Source organism: Anser cygnoides, chromosome Z, assembly GCF_040182565.1.
Source record: "Anser cygnoides isolate HZ-2024a breed goose chromosome Z, Taihu_goose_T2T_genome, whole genome shotgun sequence".
NCBI lineage: Eukaryota > Metazoa > Chordata > Aves > Anseriformes > Anatidae > Anser > Anser cygnoides.
The window spans coordinates 25504516-25532437 of NC_089912.1; the positions used below are offsets into that span (position 1 = coordinate 25504516).

Consider the following 27922-nt stretch of genomic DNA (forward strand, 5'->3'; position numbering starts at 1 on the left):
TGGTACCTTTCACTATCAGTCATAGGATGAATTTGTCCAGCTGGATGATGCAACAATCTGTAACAACACAAGTAGCCTTTGCACCAAATTAGCAAGATGAACCTATTCCACTTTAAGCTGTGGAATCACAGATTTTGTCATAGTCGAGAAGACACAATCAGCTGGCATGCAGAGCATAGGCACCTGAGCTTGCCCTGTTTGTTTTGTTTTGTTTTTTTGGCTTAGCTGGAAAGTCAAACCATACCCTAGCATTTTGGTGGGGTTTTGTGTCTTTTAAAATCTCTCTGTTCGAGACAGCTTTTAAATACAAGAGCTGTTAGCTGGTACAAGTGATTTTAGTGAATTGATTTTTTACTTAATTTGAATTGCAAATTTTTGAATATTTTCACTAAGATTTTGTAAAGTTACTATTCAGACAGAAATCACAGGTAATTTTCTGACCTTGTTTGAACAAGAGAATCCATTTCAAGATCTGACAGTAGGAGCATGGCGTTCTTAAATGATGACCAAAAAAACCCAAAATCTTTCAAGCAAGGGCAGGGTGGAAGGGGTTAAAAAGGGCCAGCTGTGTATAGATAGCACACAGGTTGGCACCACAGTCAGGTGGCACCCTGTGTGGTCTGTCCTGCCATCTTTTCAGATTCCGTTTGGGCCCTTTCCTGGGTGAGGGCTCTGATCTGTGCACGCATGGGGCCTGGGCACCACCATGGGGATCCAACCGAGGGGCAGAGGGGCCCTCCTTTTTCGGTACCCATGTGTGTTGGACCACAGGTTTAAGGGCTGGCAGCTGGAGTGGGGCCTGGGGCCATAGGACCAACTGTGGTGACCAGCATAGGTCAAGCCAGGCTGGCCACAGGTGGGTGAGGTGCCCAGGGAAGCAGTTGTATGAGTACCTGTCAGGGTGAAGCCATGGGAGGAGATGGCTGGTGAGGGGACCAGGAGAGGCCAGCTGGCTGGTGGTGAGGCCACAGGGTGGTGTCCCTCCTGGGAGGACATGCCTGACCTTGCTTCTGTCTGGACCTGCAGATGAGGAGCCACAGCTGCCTCAGCTTTCTCAGCCTCTTAGATCTGGCTAGATTTTTCCCCTTAACACAAAGTTTTTAAGCTCTTTTGCCTATTTTTGTCTCCACAGGATGGTGCGTCTGCCCTTTTTTTCCACAGAAGCTAATTATAATGGAGGAAATGTGTAGTCTTTGAGAATCAATCATTGGTGTTTACTCAACTGCCTCCTGTCTGTTATGGCTTTATTTGTACAGATGTATGTGGAATGCGGAGATGAAGGCTATGCAGCCTGCATTTAAGTCAATATGAGACAAATTGTGTCCCAATCTGGCTAAGATTTGCTGACAGGATGTGTGTAGTAATTTTAGTCTTAATAAATAAAATGACTTAGAGATAAGCATGTATGATTTTAGAAGATTGGATCCTTCAGTCAGGAGGACTACAAAGGTAGAAAAATCCATGTGCAACACTTGTGCGTCTTTTTCTGCATTATTCCAAAAATCTCCCTGAGAACTTTTCTGCTCTGTCCCTAAGATGTAGAATTTTCCCTCTGTAGCCAGATGAAAATGAAAAACAATCTGCATAAAATTCTTTTAACTGTCTGTCTTTCAAGTTCAGAGTGCCTTTCTTTTGCCTGAAACCATGTAAACATTTGTGACTAAACATGTTTAACAAAATGGTGATAAAAAAGGTAGAAACAGTAGTTCAAACTTCTGTTCTTTTAAAGGGATTCTTGAAGTTCTGGGGGTTTACGCATACTTCCAGTACATATTGACTTGTAACCTGTTTTTGCTTCATTGGTGTTTTGATTTTCAAAGTGATATTCTCCTGTTCTAAAACTATGACTTTCTGGTTTGGGGATTATTACAATATCCTGTATACGTGATTACTCTGCACTGGTGGGTAATTTAGGTGATCATTCTTTAAAGTATAAAGGAAAATATAAAATAAAAGTAATAGTGTACTGAGAAAAATGTTTTAGCATTCAGTACAGCTTGTGTTATCCGGAGCTGGATATTTTGTGTCTACAGTGTTTAACTACAGCACCTAATTCTGGAGAACTTCTTTAAAAAGCAAAATAATCCCTTTACACTATTAGGCGTGTTCTGCATGAGGGCGGATGTAGGACTTCAGTGTATTTTATAGGATTTCATTTGAGGTTTATGTGGTTTTTGTTTGTTTTCGTCTTCAAGTCTCCTCTTCACCTCTCAATTTGCGGTGTTGTTAGTTTTGTGACTCGAATAGAAGTCAAAATGGTGAAGCCACACAATTATTTTGCTTTCTTGCTCTCTCTCTGTCTTTTGACTGTTTAACCTCAGAACAGAAGCAGTGCTGTGGTTCTAGCAGAGACATTAATTTATGATTCAATTAAGTACCTCTGTTTCTGTAGTACCATCATGTATTACCTCAGAGAGGTTATAGGTGAGGGTTGTATTCTTTGTTCTTTTTTCTTTTTTTCTTTCCTTTTTTTCTCTTTTTAAAGCAGTACCATTATTTTCAGTGCACTAAAATTTGTATAAAAGGAAGTGGACTTCTTCTGGGGGTGCTGCAAGAATCATGCCTGAAAAATCATGTTGACTTTAGTGAAATCTGCACAGTTTAAACTAGGAATGAATTTAATCTGAAATTGTCAGAATGTAAGTCTGTAAGTGACTAGCAGTGGAAAGGAGTGGGAGTCAGAAGGGTGCTTGAATTCCAGAACTAAACCTAGACTTGTGCAGAAACAAAGCACTTGTGTACCTCTGCAAGATATCAGTGTCTGACTTCTGTTACTTATTGAGCAAGTCCAATAGTTAAAAGATTCATCAGCCTGATTAATTAAATTCACTTGATGGTGTGTAAGGAGTCTCATGCCACCTGCCTGTGTCCTTACAACACACCTGAAAGAAGCTTTAGTGCACAAAGAATGGAGTGGTGAAAGATAAGTTGCTGTGTTCCTTAAGTGCTTCAGCCACAGAGAAATGCTGCTGTAGGGCTAGTGAAGGAGAAGGATTTTTATTTCTATCTTTTAGCTACCTTGATTTTATTTATTTATTTATTTATTTATTTATTAATTATTTTAAAATTCAGTATAACTTGAATGCTTTCACTTTATCAGGCATCCATGAAAAGAGGGTTATAGTTTACTCTGTGGTTAATCAAAGGGAAGTGAGACTAGTTTTGAAGGGCAGGAAAGGAGCATGCCATCTTCTTTAGAAAAGTACAGTAGAACATCAGTATGGCAGTGACTTGGAGTTTAAGCTGGGATTTATATTCAAAGGGAATGAACACGATAGTACAAAGTTTGCTTGTATTCTGGGAGGTGAGATGTGTAAGGCCACTGCATTTGTGTCAGTAAAAGGGGTTGAACCTGTTTCTCTCCTCCTGAGAAGGCAACAGTAGGCAATTTCTTTACTTTGTTTGAGAAAGTCTCTAGTTTTTTTTTTTTTTTTTTGATACAAAACCTTTTTCTTTTCAATTCATCAGTTTAAAAAAAAAAAAAAAGAAAAAGAAATCTTGAAACAGTTCTGGTCATGATAACTAGGAATGAAGTACACAATGTCCATGTTATTTTACCTGTTAGTTACAGTAGCCTGACAATAAGAGGAGCTACCATGTAAAAATTATGAATGGTAAATTTTGTATTTTTGTTCTCCTGGAATTAGAGTTTGATATAATAATAAGAAAATAAACATCTGTCAGTTGTAGCTCTAATATAAGCTTTTAGAAGTGTCCAGGCTAATTATGGCCTATTCTAGCTCTGAGGACATCTGTTTTATTGAGGACATTGTGACTTTAGGAAAATCAGTTATGATGATGGGTTGTGAACAGCACTTTGGTGCAGGTGGACTTGATTTAGTTCTTGGCTTGGTCCCAAGATACCATGCAGGGTCCTGTGCTTCGGTTCCCAGTCTGTATAGTGAATTAGCTACCTCCTAACATCATGGAAGCTCTAGGAAAAGAATTTAGTAATACTTGTGAATTGATCTGTTTAGGTATAACTAGCTGTTGAAATAGATACCCATATATTTACAGAAGTACCCAGACAGTTGTTTTATGTATGTTTTGTATTCTTCATCATAAGTATTCTTCAGGAATGATTTTGTGACTCACCAGTAGTAATTTTTTTCCGTAGCTTTGTTTGCTATTTCAGAGCTCCATAATGTGTGTGCTTTACAAGTATGATTTAATACTGCTCTTTGTGTTATGTTGAATGTAACAGAGGCAGGTTATATCTCTTATCTTTTACTTCTATTTGTCAAGTTTGTGTGACAACAGTGTGTGAAATTCTGGTGTGTTATTGTATACCTAAAAGCTTTATGCAGGATATTACAAACAGTTCAAAAATGAAAACAAATGCAGTATTGTTACATTTTCCTAGACATGGTATTATTTGCTATACTTCCATGCAAAACATAAGCCTAAAATTTGCTTTTTTTATTTTAGTGAGTGAATGAGAGTTTATTTAAGGATGTATTTTAAACATATACTTTCACAGAAGATGTATTGTTGTCTTTTTTTCTTTTTTATCCAGGAAGCTATTAAGCTCTGTTCATATTTCAAGCTTTTAACCTTTTTCCCTGTAAATAGTTCATAATGGCTAGTTCTGTGTAACATCCTTTAGTTATAAAATGGTTTATCTTTTAATGTTACAAAATCGTGGAGCTGTTGCCGTTACAGTGGATGATTCTGCTGTAGCAGTAATTAAGACGCAGATGGAGCTCATCCTTCAAGTGTTTTTGAGTGGCAGATATTGTGGTCAGTGTTACTTGGTGCTGAACATGGGCACCATCTGTCTTCAGCCTGATTGCAAAGGGTGGTCTCAGGAGAATTTCTTGTGATCATTATGAGGTAATTTTAACTTTCCTACTTAGCAAGATATCTGTCTCCTGCCCAAAGATATTAAATATAATTGGAAAACAGATCTCCACTGTTGGATGAGACAGAAAAAGTGATTATTTTAGTGAGATCATTGGTCAGTAACTTTTTTGAATGTTTGTGTCTGCTGATGCATCTAATAATTAGTTAGTAGCACAATAAAATCAAAGTGAGAATGTTTCCAGTTTTCGGCAATACCACGGACTGGTTTATGTAGATTCTTAATTTTTATTATTACATATTGTTTTGGAGGTCACATATTGTAAAATTTTGTCTACATAGGAGAACTCTTCTGGGATTTGAGAAAATTCAAAGTTAAGCTTAGACCTATGAATGTCTCTATAAAAAAATATTTGGTGCTTTTTTTGCCTTTTTTTTTTGTGGTGGCTTGTGAGGTTTTTTTTGTTTGTTTGTTTTTGTTTTTTTTAACAATGGAGAACATGTATTTTTAAACTTAATCCTTGTGAGATTTTTTCTTTATCTCTTATCTAGTCAAAACTAGCCCTCCAGAAAGCTGTCAGACTTTCTACTTGATACGGCCAATATTGTGTTGAAAGAGCACAGTGTTGGCTTTTATTCATGGAATGTCAGATACAGCCTGAATTAACATTGAAAAAGACACTTTTTCTCCCAAAACATCACAATGGTCTTCAAATTATTGTAGCAGGTAGAGAGGCCTGATAAATAACTTGAGAACATGTTTTTCTTTGCAACTTAACTCAGGGTCTGAATGATTCTCTTGAGTCAAAGCGAAGTGACAAGACTGGTAAGTGATGCAGCTGTTTTGTCATTTGATACAAAATACCAATGGAAACAGTCTAGGTAAGTAATTACAGATTAAGCTGAATTACCTCATTTCAGAAAGGAATGAATAGGAAAAAATCAAGCATATAGGGAAAGCATGAAGCAGTGTTAGAACCGATTTTATATATTCCTACTGGAGAATGGTTGCAGCATCATGTGATTTTGTCTCCCCCTTTAAAACCTCAAGTGCAGTTCCTTGGCGAGCATTAAAATCTATTAAAACAGATCGAAAGCCAGTGGGGGAGGTGACTCAGCTGCTAGTCATATGTTTCTGGAAAGTTCTTCCATGTGGCGGATGTATGGTAAGGAGAAAGTTGACCTTCCCTCCGGTAGTTATGTTAGCGTTGTGTGAGGAGTGAGTACCTGCATCCAAGTGGCACTGGGCTTCCTCATGGCACCACCACGATTGTTCTGCCTCTGTCGTCTTACCTCCAGCCCAGCTCTGTGCACGGCTGCGCCCAGACTTAGCCCCTTCAAGGGAAGCATGGAGCACAAATGATGCTGTCTAGGTTCTCTGAGAGGCATCTGGGTGCAGGTGGAGTAGTGACCTGGCTGCCTGGTATTTCAAAGGTGCTTATTTCTGTGTGGCCCATAGGGTTTGTTACACCTCCAAAGGCTGCCTCTTAGGAAGCTATAGCTATGTGACGCATTGGGTGACTCTGATATATTTTCTGCAGTTACAGCACTAATAAATAAAGCTTTTATCTGTGATTGAAATCCTGTGTAAATCTACCTCAACCGTGGGGCTCAGGCTTTTGGCAGTCTGCCACAGTTTGTCTCGTCGTGCTTGCACACAGGTTGCGGCACAGCTCCAAAGAGGTGGCCATCTCTAATGTTTGTTTCAGGTAGCTTGTGTTGAGAAAGTAGCAAACTGCATTGAAACCTTCACGGGGAGCTGTACTTCCAGATATGCTTTCGGTCTACTGAGGGCGTGTAACTTTGGAAATGGAGAATAAGGACGGTTATGTTTCTCCAAGAGTGAGTATTAATTTCATATACTGTTTCTGTAGAGTTCTGCAAGGAATAAATCAGGTGTGCAAACTTAAAGGCAGTTATTTTTCCAGTAGGACCTTCTGTTTGATTCATTAGCTGTCTTCAACAAAAGAGTAACATTCAGTGTTTGTGTGTGTTAAAGCCATCGTTTCTGTTGCTCTGGAGAGGAAGGAGGCTTTGGAACTGGTGCATCTCTGTGTAGGGTGGCCCCCTCCAAATACACGCAGCATTCATTATGTTAATCAATGCTAAGCAGTGTCCCAATTGATGTTTGTTTACTTCATATTTTCTTAAACACCATACAGATAGAACTTAAAAGACCTTGCTGTTCAGCTTTTCTGTTTGCAAGTTTAGATACCAAAACATGTCTGTGTTGTTTTGTGCTTTTTTTCTTGTTGTTGTTTTAATTTGCTTTTATTTAATGTTTTTAAACAGGCAGTGTCAGCTTCATATTCTTAACTTGGCTCTTACCTTCGTAACAACAGCAGGCGCCATCTACATAAACCTTACTAAAATCTTCCTTAGTCTTTTTAGTGACACGCAGTGGTTGCAGAATGCAGCAAAGGTTTAAGGAGAGCACTGTACAAAGTAACACTAGCAAGGTGAGAACACTCAGTTGCAATGTGTGGGAAAACTGAAAAATTCCCAGCAGGTTTCATCAGGTAACAATTGGATAAAGAATGTAACAAGTTTCCTTATTACTTACCTACCTAACCCTTCCTGCCCCCTGGTACCTCTCTGCATCTTCCCCCTCTGTGCATCTCTCTCTGTTATAAATCTGTAATATGTAGTTAAGGCTTAATTGATACAATATATAAAAAGTTAACTCTAAAATGTGTCATAGATTTTTTTGTTCATTTGAGCACCTGCACATGACTCCTGCAGGGAGATGCTGGTGGCTCAGGGACAGGCATGGCATAACTCAGAGTGTGAGAAGGAGAAGGTGTAATGGAGGAGGGAGTTACAAGGACCTTTTCAAGGTAATGGCCATTTTTCCCTCGTTCTCTTCAATGTTTTGACCAGCTATTCTCACCTTGTATTATCTTAATAATAAATACTGTGGCTATATTTTGTATGGTAATCTTGTAAGAATCATACATAAGCATTTCTTAAACATCTATTACACAAGTGCACAGAGAAGTCTACTGTGTAATTTTTTGATGAGATGCCAGCCAGTTGCTTGGCATTTGAGCCACCTCTGCTTTCAAGTATTGTATGAAAAAACACCATTAAGGTGATTTATAAAGATCTGATAAAGTGCTGTGATTAATTCTCACATAAGTGGAAGATGTGAGGTCTTTGCTGGTACAGAACGCAGATTTACCTCTTGAAAGCTTTAGTTAGAAATGACATTCATTCGCTGCAGAGAAACGGCACTGTGTGATAATTCTTCATTCCTCACAAACAATGGGACTTTAAATAATGCATTAAACAGGCATACAAGGAGGGTTGTAAAAATATTTTACCAAAGGAAATTGCAACTGCTCACTGGACTGGCATGCGTAGTTGCTACAGTAATCCAGCTTTGAGTAAAGAAAATTGACATTGAGTTTTGAAGCCTAATTTTCAGAAGGGTGTTTGTATCTAAAATCAATACTCCTTGTTTTTAGTTCACAATCAGTTTACAATGTCCTAGTCTCTGGGTACAAAGTGCAGTTCAGCCCATGGAGTTTCTTTCTCACAGACGTGGCGTTTCCCATGTTTCAGTTTCTGATGTCATTATACCAGTCTGTGAGGCTCAAAGACCAGGTGCCTGCTAGTGTCTCTTGTACGTTTGTATTTTGTAAAAAAGTGTAGGATTTGATTTGAACCACGGGAAGATGATGTCTTGCTGGTATGAAGGTTTAGCTGTATGAGTTCTGCTCCTATTTCTAACACTTAAGATGTCTGAAGATTTCATCTTAAAAAGGCCACGTCAATTATGAAATTCCAGAATTACTGTCTGTCTTTGTTATCTTGTCACCTAGCTTCCATAATTGGCTTGGAAGTTTATCGTTGCCTTATTACAATAGATTCTTCAGTACCTTGATTTCAAGCTTGAAGTGCCGCAAGGTTGTTCAGGCAGAACCGACAGATTTATGGTAAGTTTAGAAATTATAAGTTTAGTTTCAAATGATAAGTGCAGGAAAGCTGTGTACTCCAAGCTGAGTTTGGAGTAATGTGTGTTCTCTGCCAAGCTGTATACCTCCATATGGGTGTTACAAGTTTCAGAAATGGAATGAATATGTAATGCTAAACCCTTTCTACTCTGTCCGTGACCGCTGTTTATGCTGTCCAGTTTCTATGGGCTGCCTGTTGTGGTCAGATTTTTTAAAACACTTTACTAGGTTTGCTCGCTAATTTATTTATTTTATTAGTCTGTGAAATAACCTGTATTATATTAAACTGTCAGTTAAAGTAACCCATTGCACAAAAATGCTTCTTCACTTGAGATAGTAATGGTGTTGAAAATGTTAGCTCTTCACAACAACTGATCTAGGTACAGACTACCTTTCTGGTAGTGTGCTCGAGTCTGCTGGTAGGTGATCTGCTTTTCCTGTTGCAAGCTGAGCACTTTTTTTTTTTTATTTGGTATAAATTGTCATACTTCATACCAAAATATGTAACAAGGTCTCCTTTTTTTTTTTTTATCAATGGTTAAGGAAGACTTAAAACAGGACAATGAAATATTTGTGTAAACAATTTTTAATGCTGACCTAAAAACTTCAATCTTAGAAAGAGACTTGTAAGCAAAGTACAAAAATTTCAGTCAGAATACTTTCAAGTACTGCACTTTTGAAGTCTTTTGGGTTTCAGTTTTGGGGATTCAGCTTGAATAATTTACTTCTGAGTAAAAAGTATGTCTGAAAGTAGAAATAATGTTTATGCTAAAAATTGGTATAATGTTCTGCTTAGCATTTGAGAGGTAGATGTTTTTGGTTGTATACTAGCTCAATATGTAGTACTTTATAAATATTTTTTAATTGAATATTGTGGAAAACCCTATACTGATTTTTATTTTTTCTTTTTCCTGCATAAATGCATATTCATGACCCAGGAGGACTTTAGGCAGGAAAACAAAATGACATTTTCATATTTTACAGAGTAGTATACATGTAAAACAAACAAAAACAACAACAACAAAACGCTGCAAGATAAAATCAGGATTTTTGAACAGAATACTCAACATTTTCTCTCTTTTTGTTGTTGTTGTTCTAGCTTTTCTACTGCTATTTTTATCCAGAATATCCAGAATATTGTATTTATTTCTTCTATCTCCAGCCCCCTAGCTTTCACACTCTGAAAGAAAAATCAGATTATTTAAATAAATAAAAAAAAAGGTAAATCAGATTGGTAAAAAGTGGATAAAAGTTTAAGTTTCTGCCTGGCTACTTTTATTCTGTATTTGTTTATTGACAAAGGACACTAAGCTATACTCAAGTGGAAGTGTGGACTGATCAGGGGAAAGGTAAGCTGGACAAATAAGAAAGTACCGTAATTTTTTTTTTTGTAGGCCATAAGTGATAGTATTGTTTAGTTTATTCTTAGTTCTGTTTCATAAAAAGAAATCTACAAGTAGAATGAGAATAGGGGAAGTCATATGTTGTTAAAATTACTGAAAGGTGTTTAAAGTCTTGCTTTCAGATTTGTTTAATCTGTTGCCATTGTTTATCAAGCTGTGCTACCAGTAACTGATCTTCTCCTGATAACTTCTGGGGTCCTGAGTCCTTTCTGGTTCACTTCCTCCTTTCACAGCAGCTGTTACTTAACAAGCATCAAAATGGAGTGCTGGCATAAATCAATTACATGGTGCTTAATAAAAGACAGTGTTTTGACATGATAAGTCACTGATAAAACCAGCTGTTTAATTTCTGCTCTCCAAGAAACAAAATAATCACCTGACAAATGGAATAGGACAGGAGATAGATTGAGTTCTGAAGAAAAAGGCAAACAGTGTAAAATACATACATACAGTGATTATCAGGTAATCTTTTTATACAAAAATAGGTTAAACTTTGTATTTAACTACCAAACTGCAGCTTTTGCCAGTGTCATATTGAGTGAGAGGTGAGGGGAAATTCCTTGCAATACCAATATATGGTCTGTAAGAGTGGCCATAAACAATGAGACCTTTACTGAGCCAAAACACTGAGTCCTTTCTTTAAAGCTGAAGAGATTTCCTTACAGCTCTACTTGAATTCTTATATTCTGTACAAGCAGAAGTGCTTCTCAATTAATTGTTGAAATCAGTAAGGACAAGGTAAATCTTCTGTCCTTCGTTTTCTTTTTTATTAGAGTGAATCATTCTTAAATCACAGGCATCCTGCCCTAATCAGAAAACACAGAGCTTGAGGATTTTGATAGTGGCACTATACATCTGTGTGTATACCTACTAAACCTGAATTTCAATTATATGAAAAATTAAGTTGCTCTTGAACGTTGTTGAGCAGAATTGGCACAGTACAGCTTTGTATGTGCTTTCTGGATTTGTTCTCCCCTGTACAGCAGTTCTGTACTTCAAGCAGTGTGCAGTTGTCTGCCTTTTACAGCAAGAGCTCGTTTGTTAACACTCATTCATTAGAAATATTATGATGCGTTATATTGTGACATTAGATAGTCATGAATTTTTTTCATGGTTCAGAATTTAACTAAAAGAATGTGTGCATATTCACAGATTAGTTATTAAAATGTTCTCTTTATTTTTCTAATAAGGAAGCTAATATTTTTTTTTTAGGTTTAGAGCGTTTGCTTGCTCCATCAGACAGCAGAGGCCAGATCTTTAAAAGAGAGAGTATATCTTTAATTTTGGCACTCACAAGGACCTACTCTTGATACGTGAAAGACTTTACTTCAGTGGTAAACTCTTACTCCTTCTTGTGTGTTCAAAGGTATCTGATTTCTGCTCATTTGATCAAGGATAAGTTTGCTTCTTAATTGCATGCTGTAAGTACACTAGCAATAATGAATTAGTTCTGGTTATCCTTAAGGTAACTTGTTGTCTATGAAATTAGTGAGCAGACTCTGGAAGAGAAAAAATTGGTATGACCCGTGGCTGTTAGCATAAAGTCTAATTATAGGATTATTTTAAATGTCAGCCATGATTTTGAAAATAAATGTAAGCTAATGCTACTCACAGTTCGGAGTAACCAGTACTTCAGTAAGCTTTTAAAACTGCATGTACTGTTGATCTCAGGTATGTAATAAATAATTATTTGAATAGTTTATTAAGTGGAGAGGAAGTGTACATGAGTCTTCCCTGATGCCTATATATGCTTTGTCTGAACAAATAAAGAAAGAAAAAGAAACGTGAATTAAAAATGCCCATCCTCCTAAGACAAATTGACTGCTGCAGGAGCTAAGATAGACAATAGAGTTACTGGACTAAAATGGTCCCCCCCCCCCCCCCCCCCCGCCCCGCTTTCCCCAAAGCTTATATCTGTTTTGCCTTATTTTGCTTGACTGAGACACCAAATACAGAAAAAAAGTATCAGTCATAAACTTCACCACCATTTATACTCTCTCTCAAGGCAAATTGCAGCTAATTTCCTTTTGCTTCTTACAACATTTCATACAAAGACAAAATACATGTTATTGAGAGTAGCTTTTGCTAATGTTACCCATTAAGTTATCAAGTTGGGTGACAGTTGGAATATTGCCCAACATTTGCACAGACATAAAGGGGAGCTTTATTTTGATATGCATTTTTTCTTTCCCCTCACCTGATTCTAACTACTTTACTGTTCACTGATTTTATTTTTTTAAATTAGTATACAGTATTCCTAATGCCTTCTCTTTCCTACTTGATACAGTTCATACTGAACCTTGCCACAGTTAAGGCAGGAAAATTTTTAATGTAATCTCTGCGTATATATGCTAAGATTGGTACAGTCTTTTGCATTTTACTAATTCTAAGCATCAACTCTTTGGATCAACCTGTATGTTTTCCATGTAACTGATAGCTACTGTTTTCTGGGATTGAATAATTTTCATGAGACTTGGTTCTATAGTAAATGCATTTCCCCCTTTATTGTGGCAGGTTTGTTGTATTATGGATGCCTTTTTAAAGCACTATTATTGCAACCTCGAGTGCATGGTTTCAGACATCATTCTTAACAACAGATACCTATTACACAAACTTATTTTTATGTGGAAGGCTTGACCTTTTCTGAACATGAATTCGTTCTGTTAAATTTGATTAGGCTTTAACAGGAGATAATTATTTCATCTGACTTGGTCTTTGCTTAAAAAGAATAGATACTGACTCTTCCAGCGTAACAGAGCCTAGTAGGTTCTTAGTATTTGTTTCTCACATTGGTTTTGGTTTCTGCTTTTTTTCTTTACTCTTCCTTTCTCCTTCTGCTCTGTTTTTCTTCTGTCTTCTCATGTGAACCTCTCTTGCTTTCCCATATGCAGTGGTGACTTCTACCAAAGAAACTTGGGCTACTTGATTATCCATTTATATCCTATACAACTCCCATCTATGTAGACAGTTCGTAGAAAAGCCTGCTGCTTGTGTAATCACAGGCAATTCATCTTCTTAATTTTCTTTTTGCTCTTTAAAAATTCCACTTAATATTGTGTTCAGCTGAAATACTGATCTATTTTATTGTGTTCAATAAAACAACCTTGTTAATTAGTTTTATTACATTTTTGATACTGAAAAACTGAAGTTACTTCCTATTACCAGATTTCCAACCATTTTTGATGACTGCAGAATTATTATTTTCATTTCCATTGGTGCTAGTTGTAAATATATACATATATATACACATTAGGAAAAAGTTTGTGCCATAAAAAAGGAACTGTAAGAGAATTCATTTAACTGTTTTTTGTTTGCATCTTATCTTGCTCAGTTAACTAATGATAAATTGAATTAGATACAGTGACTTCCACTCTTTTCATTATCATTTCTTTAATTAAGAGGTGTTACTATCTGAGCTTTTTGGAACAAGGAAAGACTATAAGATAAATTAATGAAAATATTTCAAAAAAGTTTGTGAGAGTCTATTGCAAATCTAAGTAGCTTGTGATTTTAATGAAGAAAAAATGCTGTAAATTGCAGTTTGACTGTGTCACTTAGGTTGGATCTGTGGGAGCACTTTCCAGGTTCTAATCTGTAGTAGAACACAGTTAAGAGTGTCCTGATACAGCACAAGAAAAAAAAACATTGTTTTGTTTGGTTGCGTTGGTTTTTTGTTTGTTTGTTTGGGGTGGGGGTGGAATACCATCAGCCCTCTTCCCTTGGTGTCTCTCAAATGAAATATCCTGCTAGAAGATGCTCCCAGGGCCTGCTGCCTTCTTGTGCGGCAAACTCACAGGGCAGTGGTTGGAACGAGGCCCTTTGAAACACACCAAATAGCTATGCTGACAAAATCCTACACATTGTCACCGAAAAAAAATGTTGCTTTTGTTCCTATATGAGTGCGTATATATATATATATGAGGAACTCAGTGAGCATGTTTTGAAGTCCTTTTTAGTGAAGGAACATGCAATTAATTTAATTCATTCATCTGTAAAGCGTAATTCAACTTAAACATTCCTCATGATCTCTCATTTGTTTTATCCTTGGAGGCTAATCGAAATTCTGTAAAACATCCTGCCTTTAGTAAATTTCTTTTTTTTTTTTCTTCTACAGCAAAGGGAAAACAAAGGACACTTCAGTGAACCTTTATCGTTATTGCGTTTGTTACTGATAGTGATCTAGATATTAAAATGAAGTAGGAAGCTTCTCAAGTGTTTTCCCTTTTAAGCAAGTAATTAGTACCATCCAACTTGTTATTTTTTTCAGAATATGAAATTAGTATTTAGCAAAGGTGTCATCTTTCAGTGAAAAGCATTGATCTTCCTTGACAAGAGAACTTTTCTTATTTTGGTGGTTGGTCAAAGCGGAAGGTTTACAAGGTGGTTTATTGTGAAATAAAATGCATTTCAAATGCCATTGAAATGCAGAATGACCATTTTAAATGTACTCTCTTTGGTCTTCAAGCTTCTGAGAAGGCATGACTCCCACAGGAAGGAAAGGACTTCTTGCATCTCACCGTTTATTAGAGTGTTTCAAGCAGTTTCACCAGCAGATATTTCAGAATTATAAGAGACTTTAGTATCACTTTATTAAGGACTATTGACTTAGAAACTGGATAGTTGCTAATTAGTTGTATAAGGTAAGAAAAAAATAAAAGCCTTTCATTATAAGAATTTCTAAAAAGATGTGCAACTTTACTGATGTTTTACTATGGTGTTTTCTGTCTGTGGATGTGGAAGAATGAAAAATCGGGTTATAAAAATGACCTCCTGCTTGAAATCTTCTCACACGTTAGTAATGCCAGGATATTTATACGTTAATGTGAGCAGGAAATGATTTTTTTGTGGTGGTACATATCTCTGTAGCAAAGGTACAATCTTTTGTTCTTAAACAAGTTTATACCTAATAGTTTACGGTGTGGTGATGGAGAAAATGAATAAATTCCAAGAGAATTAGTTTTATTTTGGTCTGAAACATACCAATGCGTACCTGTAGTTTATGTAATGTTGTTTCCTTCTTTTCAGAAATTTGTCTCACACCTGAGTGATATCATAATTAACTTTTTTCATCATTTTGAGAAGTAGTATTTGTCATTTTTATCTTTTCTTGGTTTTTCTTTAGCAAGTTTCTAGCATAGGTGAAATCTTGTTTGGAGAAAAGAACATGGTAACAATGCATAAGGCTCAGAAACTTTGGGAAAGGGGAAAATATGGTTGGTGAGGCAGATCTACGTGTTGGCAGCTAAGCAAATCCCAAGCAAGAGCTGCTCTGTAAGATCTCTGTGAAACAGCAGTTAAATATTTTTTTAATCAGAGCTGTCTGGACTTTGAAGTCTGCTCCTTTCAGTTGTCCTCGAGGAGCTCATGACAACAGCTGTGGGCAGACCCAGAGCCTTTGGTGGCAGCCATTCTGACAGTTTGCATCACAAAACAATTGTGTTTGGTACAGAATTGTAATTTCACTGTTTAGCTTGCTCAGCTTTCACAATATTTTAGCATTCTCCTCTTGTCTGTTACTGGCTGTCGTTGAACACCTTAGTGGGATTTCTCTTGTTACAAAATTCCTTATTTTATCATCTTCTACAGTGTAAAAAACACTTCTGATAAATCATTTTTTATAAATAAGAAATTCAACATAATTTTTTCTGATACTTTCAGTATGTGTGTTTTTGGCTTTGTCACTGTGACTCCTTTTCCAGGAAGCTTCTATTCTGTCTTAGTTATGCACGTAGATGCTGTCCATCCATGTCAAGGATGAAACAGGAATGTAGTTTAAACATCTGTGCTTGCCAACGTCATTTAACTATTGATTTAAACGTGCTGCATGAATCTTAAAATAATGAGGGAAGAAATGTTAGACAGTAAATTAAATTTTTGCTTCTCTTGGTTTGTCTGGTTTTCCTCATGGATGCTTCTGCAAGCATCAAGAGATGCTTGCAGAAGAATTACGAGTCTGTTTCTAATGTCATCATATCTTATAAATTAGCAGAGAATAATAAACCTAACCCTCCTGGAAATAATGTCCGTGTTCTTTCTTTGCATAAGCACATCTTACAGCCCTATTGTTTTTTATACCTGCTTTTATTTTTAATTTCTGTGACCTCTTTTGCTGCACATGTAGCCTACTAAGTATGATTTGAACGTTTCCTTTATTGTTCCCTAAGAAGGGTTTGCTTATGGTTTGGCTGATGGGGTTTATGATATTTTTGAGATTCTTGCTCTTTATAGCAGTTAAGAACCTACAAATTGTATTGTCAACCTGTTGATCTCCAAAAGTGAAAGGCAGAGTGTAAATGACAGTTTCTTATCCTCTATCCCTTTGCTGCAGAAAGCTTCAATTAATCTCAAAAGAAAGCTGTCCAGTAGGTAAAACTCTCTATACCTACTGAAATGTCAGTAAATTGCAAGGATTTTTCTTGGTAAAGATAGGTTGTTTTCATATTGTAAGTGGAACTCATTTCTCAATAGGACGCCAACAAAAATGCTAACAGATCAGTAAAATCCCTCAAAATGAATGTAGGTATTCAGGCAGTCTCTCTTTTTTTTTTTTTCTTTTGCACTTTTGTGTGAATTTTCATTTAATACTTACAGTCAAAAAGAGGAAAAAAAAACTTATTTTCCACATTAAGTACATTCTGAAAGCATGCAGAGTAATCCATTTAGAAAGCATCCAATTAAATTGCTGCAATATGTAGAAGAAAATTCAAGTTACAGTTCTTCATCCAAAGTATAAATGCTGTATTTCTTCCCATGGAATGAACAGTAGATTTCTTGTCATCACGAACATTTATTTTAAAAATATGCCCCATAGTTATGCTCAGCTGATCAAACTGTAGAAAAGGTTTTTCATAAAAACAATAGTAGGGTTTTTGTTTGTTTGTTTGTTTTTCCTTTGGTATCCATATCTGCAAAAGGTTTTGGCAGCAGAAGGTAAAAATTTGCAAAATCTAAATTAAACCAAGAGGCCAACTATATGAGACTACTCATGAAGATAAACGATTTTTAAAATGAGAATTTTGTTACACCTAATCCAGTTTGGACTGCTGCTGAAATGGGATACTTTCCATCTGCGTGCTCGCACCATTTCTTTACTGACAGACAGACGTACAGCAGTGCAGACTGGCACGCTGGCTGGTCGGTTGGATGGAAGAGTAGCGCTCTGCTGGGGTGGGATGAGGAGGGCATCAGCTTGATGAACCACTCCAGAGCAAGAGGAGGAAGCAAACATAAGGCAGCCTACAGGTACAATGGTGTTTGGGTTATGGTGGAAGTTCATCTTCGTTTTTTTGGAGGAACAGTCCAATGAAGTCTAGTTTGCAGCAGCAGCTTCTACTATAGGAAGCTCCTTAGTTTTTTTGGATGATTTACAATCATGCTCTAAATATTTTCCTGTAAAGCTATTTAAAGGTGAGTTGTTTCAATGAAAGTAAAATTTCTGCACAAAAACAACATCTCAAAACATTAAAAAGGTTTTTAAGCTGGTGTGTTACTTATTCTAAAAGTTTAGTAAAATATGACATAGAAGTCAAGAATATTTTTTTGGTTTTGTATGTATTTAAAAAAAAAATCTCTAAATACAGGGCTACATTTAGCTGACCTACATAACATTAAAAGCTATGTGTTTTCTGTAATCATGAATTCATTGTTTTCCAAAGAACTATGAACTGTAAAACCAGCTTATCTGGGGAAGACTTTTCTGTGCTTCTGGCCACCATCTTACCCATTCATTCCCCTGTTTACAACATTGGAGTTGTAAAAGTAACCAAGAGACCTCACTTTGGCAGAGAAACTTTTCATCTTTCTCTGCCAAAATCCACAGAGAAAATCCTTGGCACCATCTGTTCGTGGTGCCCTTATTTTTGTATCAAAGGGAATGGTAGAACTTTCATAGTTAAAACTCATCATCCCCTTCACCTGCCATGTATTTCTCTCAAATCTTACTGCAAAGGTGATTGAGGCAGATGAATCTACCACATTTAACTAACATACTCAACGTGGTGTCCACAAGGGTGACCCCTAGGTCTTGTTCTGCACCTGAAAATGAGTGTAAGGCAACTTTGCAGGACTTTGCATGTCCCCTTGCTGGTCCTGAGGTTTCTCAGTCCATTTCACAGCCTGTCCAGGTCCCTCTGGATGGCACCACAACACTCAGGCACTTTTGGGTCATCTGCATATGTATGCATGTTGCTGACAACAGCTCTCCCGTCTCCCCTGTATCTGACTGCTTTCGTTGGTGTTTTAGGTTCTGTTGAGAAGGGATAGTTTGACAGTGTCATGCCAAACGTTTTTTGTACGCATCTTTGACCGAAGTGTTGTGAGTGGCAGCAGTCAGTGCAGTAATGAATGTGACCAAAGCTGATCCCACAACATACTGATTCTGCTGTGTAATAGCAAATAAATAAATAAATAACAAAGAAAGAAACAAAATGCTTCAATGAAGTGGCATAGTTGCAGTTTGTTTGTTGAACTGGCGCTCTTATTTGTATACCTGAGGTACAGCAGCATGCCTGTATATCTAACTGTCAGATACCTTCTTGGTGTTAAGTAATTATTTCATGAAGAGCTAGGATGTCCTCTTGACAAAAGTAGGCAATACATAAATGTCTCAGTGGCACACTCTTGAGTTTTGGAGAATCAAAATTGTCCACTGTCATAGTTATCCCAGTTCTAAAACAACACATGCTAGAAGTTGCAAAATTTAATAAATAAACAAAATCCTCTTTTATGAGGATGTCAGCAAATGGATGCTTCTCATCAAATATGCATTTTCATGATATGCATTTTCAGACAAGTGTTCAAAAATTATTTTGCACACATTAATTTTAACCTCATTTTTGACAACAGAGGTTGCAAAATATACTTATTTGTGATCTAAAGATGGCAAAGCTGAGTTGTTTAAGCTTGATACTTAGTCAAAGATAAAACACTGACTCCGTGCTATAGCTGAAGACAGAAATCATGTTGTCCATGCTCAGTTCCATGAGGAACTGAAATTTCAGTGCATGAGGAACATGAAACAAGATTCATCTAAGAGAAATTAATGCCCTTGATGAACCTTTGGATCAAGACTTTTTAGTGTTGACCACTTTTTTTTTTTTCCTTTGGTGGTAGTGGTGGTTGAAGATGAGGCTTTTGCTTGTGGCATGTTCACTTTCTACTGTTTGTAAAATGTTCTAATGATGAAACTGAGAACAAAAAATTATTATAGCATAAAATATATAGAACAAAAAATTATTATAGCATACTTCGTGAAACTGTGATTAATGCAAAGCTTTCTCCATCAGTAGTTCCTTTTGGAAATCGGTCATTTAATTAGTACTCTTTTTAATTAGTACTCTTTAACAGAAAGTTTCACTGTTCAGTTTTTTATGAAATCACATTGAAAAATTGTTACTTTTATTTTGTGTGCTATTTTCAGTTGTATTTTGAATTCCAGCTTCTTGGCCACTTTTTTCTGATTTTCTTCAGCTTGTTCAGTAAGATGTCTTCCTGCTAGTTGCTGTTGTATACTTTATTTTTTCTGTGTTCCCTTTTTTTAATATATCTGTCCTCTATAGTGTCTGAGGGGGGTGTGAGGGTTAGAATATCATGCTTATGTTGCTCGAGCTAATTTTCATCTCCCTTTCTCTCCTTTTACTCTGGTCTTTGTTATTAATTACATCTTTTTTACTTCACTTTTTTTCCTGTTCCCTTGGGTTCTCTTACTCCAAATTGAAAGCAGAACTGTAGCATCAGGATGTCCACGTAATGAACCTAAGTAACCGTGTAATCTTATTATTCAATCTCTCATCCTCAGTTTTTCCCTTGTTGTCTGGCATTCTTGCTTATTGCATCATATCTAAAATTAGATTAACATCTCTTCAAGTTAGTTTCCTTTTTTTCTTCATCTTGTCCCCAGATGCAAAATTAAGTTGTGTGAGAGCCTAATATTAAGTACCAGATGCATTAAATTTTTATCCATGTCATATCCATGTAGCTGATGAAACTGTAGGTGATAACAAAGCTTGTAGAAGAAGTTGGCCCATTTTTTAACAAAAATATACAGATGTTAAGTATACATGTATTCATCTCACTAGAGATTTCATTGTTTTGTTAGATAATTCCAGAGTATTATTCCTTTTATTCCCTTTTTTTGTCAGTGATCAGTGTTCTAAAAGCTATGTATGAGTCATCAGGCAGTTTGCTGCAATATTAAGATGTATTCTGGTCATTTTCACTATTACCGTGTTTAACTCTGTGGACAACATTGAAAGCTGCTGTAAAGAAACTCATATTTGGGATGAGGGAGGACACTAAATGATCAGGTTTCACAGTAGCTTGCTTTTATTAATTCATATACCAGGTAGATGTTTGTAACAGACTTGGTATAAACAATCTCAGACTTATTAAAGCTGAAAAAATGTTTATTTCTAGTCACTGGAAAGTATCTTTTCGCATTCCAGAAAATTAAGTTAGAACATTGTAACCGTGTGTTAAAATCCAATGTATTCCTCTGCCTGTTTTCTTCACAGCTCTTGCTTGTCAAATGAACTTACAGTAAGTTCTGAGAAAGAAGACATAATTTCTTGAATAATATGATTTAAAAAAAGGCACCAGCACCACCTACTTTGTTAGTCTTTAGCAAATGTGTTAAGTAGACTTTTAAACCTTCAGGTTTATTCAGCCATTCAACTTTGCAAATCTTTTAATCAAACAATAAGTTAAATAACTGAAAAGTTGGGTAGATATATCTAGGGAAACATTAACTTTTTTAACCATTTTATGCTCACAATTAATACAGAAGAAAACAATATCTAATATACTGATGAAAATCTACACGATAAAAACTGCCACATAGGAACAAAACAATCAAAGAATATTGGTTTGTAATACATCGATATTCATTTTTTAACGTACAAGAAAAAATGCATCAAGTTCTGCAAAGTGCTCCCATTTCTTGTTCTGTTTTGGATTTGAGCCTCATGGTTAGGAGTGTAAGTGTAATGTAATTTTCAGTTTTGATAAGAAATAATTTTGTGTGTGTGTGGTTCTATGAAAAGGTCATAAGTGTGTGTTTGTTTTTTTTCTGTCCATGATGACCAGTTTTCCTTTCTTGAGTATGTGCTGAAGCTATACTAGAACTTCAGTCAAGTGACTTGCAAAGATGGTGCTCAGTTATTGTTGTATAATCAGGCCTTCAAGATTAAAAGTAATTAAGTCCTCCATCTCTATAGTTGTCTACTTTTTGTGAAGCATATCTCACTCTTTTTTTCTAAATAATGTTCAGTTTTCATCTTAGTGCAATCCTTGACATGTTCTGCAGTTTTCCATAGTTCGCTAGTCATGATGAAGATCACAGAAAAGAAGACATGAGAATTTATATAAACAAAAAGAATTAGTCTCGTTTCATTGCTTGCATGAATTTTAGACAGGTTTGGCATGTTTTTGGCAAGCCGAAATCTAAGATGAAGTCTATTTTTAGTTGTGATGGAATCTTTTGTGTCATTCTTCAGTGAAGAATAGATTCAAGTTTAATAATGGTTAATTTAATAAAGTTTTTAAATTGTTATCTCTTAAATATTGTTCAGTGCAAAAGCAGTGTAGCTGCTAAACTTCAGGCAAGTTGCCAGCATGGATTTTAGTCTATCCATAAGCACTTTTAGAAGCCTTTTCAGTGAGTATGCCCTGAGATGGAAGTGATTTTTCTTGAAACAGCAATTCATTTCAGAACCCTTTTTTGCTTCTTTATCCTTATAGCAATATTTTGACCATGTTTTTCAGGGCCTGGAAGGTAGTTTTCTTTTTATTTATGTTGGTTTTGTGTTTAATATTTATTTTTAAAGAATTACTAAATAATACATTTTAAAGATTGGTTTTATTTATGACTTGAAATTTTTATTCTGCTGGAGTTGTAATGCTCAAAAATACCCTCAACCATTTGTATATATTCTCAGTAACACACACTATAACTCTCTAACATACTTATAAACTCCTTTTAAATTTTTGAAATTGAGTGTGTAATCAACTAAAGTAGGGAGATAAAGGCAGTTGAAGTTAATTAAAGTAATGAGGAGAGTAATGGCTTAAGCTGAAATAACCGTAAGAGAAAAATTTAGAAATAGTATTCAAGTAACATAAAGCACTCTGATCTCAATAGTTCTTGTTTTAGTATTTCTGGAAATAATTTGTTAGTATCAATTATCTGAAATGGATGAAAATAATAACTACAGTATACAAGAAGCAGATACATTAATGACATAATGGTATAGTACAGTTGTATTAAAAATAAAACATTATCCCAGCCTGCTATAAATGCAAAAACATTTAGCGATAGTTGATAACATTTGTAGATCTTGGTTCTTGCTGTATCAGTGTTTGGCTTTTTTAGCTGCTAATAGAACATTTACGAAATGCTCCAAATTTTGCCTTTTGCCCGTTAATGTTTTCTTGGGGATTTTTCCAACTATGTAAAATGTGTTCCAGAGTGAGTTCTGTGCATCAATATTGAATGTATCAGTTCTGGATTCTGTATGGAGGAGGGGGGAGGAAAAGGAGGAATCAACAGACGTGGAGCATTCTTCACTGGGTTGGGCTGTCTTGTGAAAGTACTTCCTAATGTGTCAAAAATCCTCAATGGGGATTTGCTAAGGACTAATGCTGTCATGTGTTAGTCATCCTTTATCTGCTTCTATTTTTACAGGTTCTGAAAGATGACTGACGCTGGTTTCTGTGATGCCACTGGGAGTCTCTGGCACCGAGGACTGATAAGGAACATGCAGATTTAACTGCACAACCTGGGGAGAAAGCATCAGGAGTGCTACTTCGTTTCAGCTCCTTAAGTGGACGAAGGCACGGTGTCATCAATCTCCAAGGGAAGACCCTTCAACAGATTTTTACAGCTAATAATAAAGACAACATAGCGTCATCCACTTTCCAGATTTACAGTTCATCACTTTCCAAGACAGATGGTCTGTCAGAAGCTGGAGGATGCCTGCAGAGCACATAATAATGAAGTAGTGAATTGATGCTGCTGCTGCTGTCTAATTGTCAGGATCACAGCTGATCGAGCTGCACTGCCCTTTTTCTGCTCCCTTAATCGGGCCAGGAACAGCAGGGTGGACATGGCTGGCCTCGTTAACAACCTGCTCATACTGTTTCTTGTTTCCCAAAACAACTGCTTGGGTTTCAGAGGCCCACTTTCTGTTTTCAAGAGGTGGGTTATGCAGGAAGACCCTGTGTGTTGAATGCATGTTTCTTAGGGCTGAGGTCACTTACTATATAATGAAAGTATGAAAAAGCATGTCCTAGGCAAAAATGTGTATGTTATTTGTTTGGTTTTGCTCATCTGTGCTGAGTTTTATTTGCAAAAATTTAAATGGCACTCTCGTCATATTAATGATAGAAACTCTGTTTTTTTCCAGAGGTAGCTCTAAAATGGGAGTTTAGGATGATTACCATCAGGTTGATAAAAACAATAATATTGTTAATAATGTTATAATTATAATTAATAATGTTTTACGTAATGCTACAGGTATATTTGAGACTTTACATAGTAAGTAAATACATTTCACCTACCCTAGCTAGCTAGCAGTATAAAATGATGTTTTTATTAAAAAAGTGTTAATGAATTTACTTTGGAAAGTCTGGGAAACTTTAAAGGAAGAGGCCGAATGTAAAATTGCATAGGCAAACTTGAATGTGGGGTGCACAAGAGAAATAGCCTTTTTGCTATCCTGAAAGTATTTTACTGTATTGTTTTTTTAATTTGTTTATACATTGCAGTCAATATAGGTATTGATATTCATGTGAATTGTCAAAACCTGCTGTTTTGCTTTTCTGCTTGTAATGGGGATTGCTATATATGTCATGCTGTTAGAATTAAAAATTTCCCCTTTACACATTATTTAGATTTAATTTGTATTGAATTATACAACAGATACATAGTCTTAAAACAAAAACAACCAAAAATACCTCTGTCTTGAGTGAATAACACTACTTGACATATTCTAGTGAAATAATTCTGTCTATACATCCGTCTACCTCAGACAATTACCTAGATGAAATGACAGGTTACATTTTCAGCTAAAGTTTTCCAGACTAGTCCATCTGATTGTTCACTAAAATGTTTTCTAGAGAACATAAAGAAGTGAAATTGCCAGTTTTACTCCCATGTTGTCAAACTTCTTTTCTAGTTCTGAAGACCTATTCTTCCAGAAAGGTAGAATAAAAATCAGTATTTTTCAAATGTGTCCTCCTTCTTTTTAAGGTATAAAGATGCTACTAGATCTCTTTCCAGTGAATGCCTTGGAAGTGACAGGCCAGTGATTTCACTTGGACTGTCAGATTTTGCACTGGACATTCGCATGCCTGGAGTGACGCCTAAGCAGGTGAAAGAAATTATTTTTTTTTCTTTTTGCCACTTACTGTTTTTCTTTATAGGCCAGAAAAATAGATTTTTGCCTAAAATATCACTAACATAAAGTGAACAAGTGAACAAAGAAAACAGTAACTTTTGTAGATTAGTGTATGTCCAGAGAAAAGTAGGAATCTGAAAAGTAATTTCAGATGATTGAAAAATCTTTTCATTTGACTAGTGTTGTTTGTAATATGTTGGCTTCATAAGCTGAATTGCTGAAGCTTATTAAAAGAATGAGTTTTATTAAAGTGAAACATATGCAGCTGTGCTAGTGAGACAAAAATTTAGAATTTGAGCTTAAACCAAATATCAGATGGTGCCTCAGTGGATTTAGTTACATGAAATTGAACATTGCTGCAACTTTGACAAGCTGAGAGAGAACAACCAGAAAGCATTTCACAAGTTTAATACTTTTGACGTACTATTTTAAACCTTAAAATATTCCAGAAAAGCTACTGGAAATCAGTTATATTTCTATACTCTTTCGTGTTTGAAGTTGCTTATCTATTGAGCTAGATCAGTTAAAATCCAAGAAACTAGTTAAGAGTTGTAACATTAACATTTTTAAGATTCACTTAAAAGTCTGTGTTTCTACTGTCACTGTCACATGTAGTTTCATTAAGCAAGATAAACAATGTTTTTTTTTTCTATTATTATTTTCAGTGAGGCAATGCAGGGAATTATATATTTCATTGAAAGACTGTACGTCCATTTTAAAGGGCTGCAGATGCTTGGAAAGAGCAGGATGTTGTGCTGCAGTAGCTGATGACTCATTGTTGCAGATAGCACTTTCAAAAAATACTGAAGGGAAAATGAGGTTTTCAGTTATTGGGGACCATCCCTTTGGAACATATAATTTAGAGCAAGTGATGTCATTCCAGTAAGTGCAAACAGAAGCATTGTTCCTCTATTTTATCTAACTTATCTGCAACAAAACATTAAGCATCCCTTTCAGAGAGAGTGAAAAGTACTTTGAATTCTCCAAGGTGAGCATTTGTAATTATGTAAGTTTTAGTTAAGGCTATAATAGTTGTTGGGAAATAATACTCTTCACATGCATGTATGCTTATATCCAACAGCTTTTACACAAACTTAAATGTTACGCCCTAGTGTAGATTTGGGGGAGGGATGGAGAAGACAGACAGCAGTAGAAATCAACTTTCCAAACTAATTCTTAAAAAGGTAATAATAACTCCTAGCCTTATATACTGCTGTCCAGCTCATATTTTCCTTTCTTTGTTTCACCAGCTCTTTACCCTTCTTCCCTCCATTTCCCTTCCTCCTTCCACACTGCCTCACAGTAGCTGAACCGGAAACCTGGTTGCTATTTAGACAGCTTAAACTCTTACATATACAGCAAATATTGCCTTTCCGGTCATTGTTACTTATTTTCTTGTGGTTCACAGAAGGAATTAACTAACAGCTTCTTGGTTTCAGTGCTGTTTGTTCACTTGTGGCAGAAAGAAAATGGAAGTGAATAATCGTCTTTAGAGAGGAAATTCTTCTGTAGTAGCAGTTTACTACCTTGCTATCTTTTTCATGTGTCTTTTGGCCCTAATTATTGGCAGATTTATGTGGTCAGTGACTGCAGATCTGCAAGTTGTCCATACTGATGGTTACAAAGAAGCATATATGGGTTTGTTATTCCAGGGCCTATCTGTGAGTTTATCTCTATTCATGAAAGATGCCAATAAGCAAGGGGACAAGTGCAATTTTTAGATGTTTTGGTAGTGGATTTCTCGAGATGTATTGTTATTTTGGTTGTAACTAAATCCAATTCCTGAGTTCTGAATTCTAACAATTTTTATGGGAAAGATTTAAAAAATAAATAAAAAGCAGAATTATTAGAGAAGTTGTGAATGAGTTAAATTCTAGAGGAAAAAAATGGTATCTGTAGAGTAACACTAGTACATTCCATATTGTCTGTTCTTTATCATGTGAAAAGAAAATCTTACACTTCAGCTAGATCATTATGCTGTGATTTAATGCAAAGAAGTGGAACTTCTATTTAGATCAGCAATTGGTTAATCTGACAAATTGAGTGGTGTCTTTTTTTTGTGATGTGAAAGACTTTTACGTCATGTCCTTCACAAAGGACATAAAAATAATAGTGCGTATGGAAAAAGGCTCTTAGACAACTGCTGAACAGCCACAGTTCCAAAAAAAAAAAAAAAGGGTTGGGCTGTTTGCTTCTTCTTGAAAAAGGTATTTATAAACCACATTTAAGTGCCCAGTTGCCACTTGTGTCTACAAACTCAGTGGCTGAATTTTTACAGTTTTAAGATATTTTCCATAAGCCATGAATTATATCATGAAACAGCTTCAACTCTTCTGCCTCCTTCTACCACCAATTAACTTAATTAGTGCTCTTAGTCATTTTCTTTGACATTGGAAATACTTGTTCCTACAAAACTCTTTGAATTGCAACTTGCATACTATTTTTTTAATTTAGATAACTAGAAAGCATTAGGACCTTCTGAAGGTGAGAAACCTGATACTTGGGAGCTCTGCAAGTTTCTTAGTAAGAGTTTGTCAGTGCATTCTGCTCACAAGAACTGCTGGAATGGTTATGTTAAGAGATTTTCTCCTAAATTTCTGAGATATGCTTTATCTTAGAAGTTCTGTTTCTCATCTCACTGTTTCTCATTAGATCGACTATCTTATTTTGAACACGTATGTCAGGTAACTTAAGTAAGCTTGAGTTCAGTTTTTTTAATGATTAAAACACAGCCTCACAAAAAAATGTATATGTTTAGCTAAATAAACTTCTGTGCTACACACCATTTCAAATTTTCTGAAACAACTACATTTGTGAGAGGTTGACAAATAAGATTCAACTCATACTGGAAGTTAGTGCTTTCAAAAGAGTAAGGCAGCTGGAGACTAGACAGCACAACTTTAGCTAACTGCGATGGCACTAGGTAGCTGTTCAGAAAACTGTATCATGTTTACTGTGTCTTCAGATTCTGTTTTTTAAATTTACTTGCATGCCTTAGAACTGCGAAGTGCTAATTTTTGTGACTGTACTCTAAACTCAGGTAAACTGGAAGTTTAAATGCCAGCTTTCTCTTTTCCCAGCAAAATGTAGGATTACAAATTGCTGAATTCACCGCTTGGATGCAGATTGATACCTTGAGTAGACTTCACAAACATAATTCTGTCCTCTTTCTTTGTTGGTGGTTCACAAATATGACAGTCATATTTCTGTCTAGAATCACAGTTAGTGAACAGAAAGGTGTCTAACGGAACTATTTAGTGCTTTGTTTATAATTCATGACCAGTGGACTTGTGTGACCTGCGGTAGACCTACAATCAGAAGGTTCATGTAACATAAGAATTGTTCTAGAAGGGCTTGAGTTATTGCTTGT

General features: G+C 35.9%; 1 protein-coding gene across 9 annotated transcripts in view; it reads left to right on the plus strand.

Moving 5' to 3' along the window:
• PAM (peptidylglycine alpha-amidating monooxygenase) overlaps nucleotides 1–27922 on the plus strand; it is a 140829-nt gene that overhangs the window by 32001 nt on the left and 80906 nt on the right. For 8 of the 9 annotated variants that reach the window (XM_048050217.2, XM_048050219.2, XM_048050218.2 and 5 more), the window contains exons 2-3: nucleotides 22839–23351; nucleotides 24405–24525. In XM_048050217.2, the coding sequence (XP_047906174.1) occupies nucleotides 23260–23351; nucleotides 24405–24525 (213 nt within the window). In that variant the 5' untranslated portion in view covers nucleotides 22839–23259. Of the gene's footprint in view, nucleotides 1–6509; nucleotides 6643–22838; nucleotides 23352–24404; nucleotides 24526–27922 lie in introns of all 9 variants that reach the window. The other variant, XM_048050215.2, reaches the window with a different exon arrangement.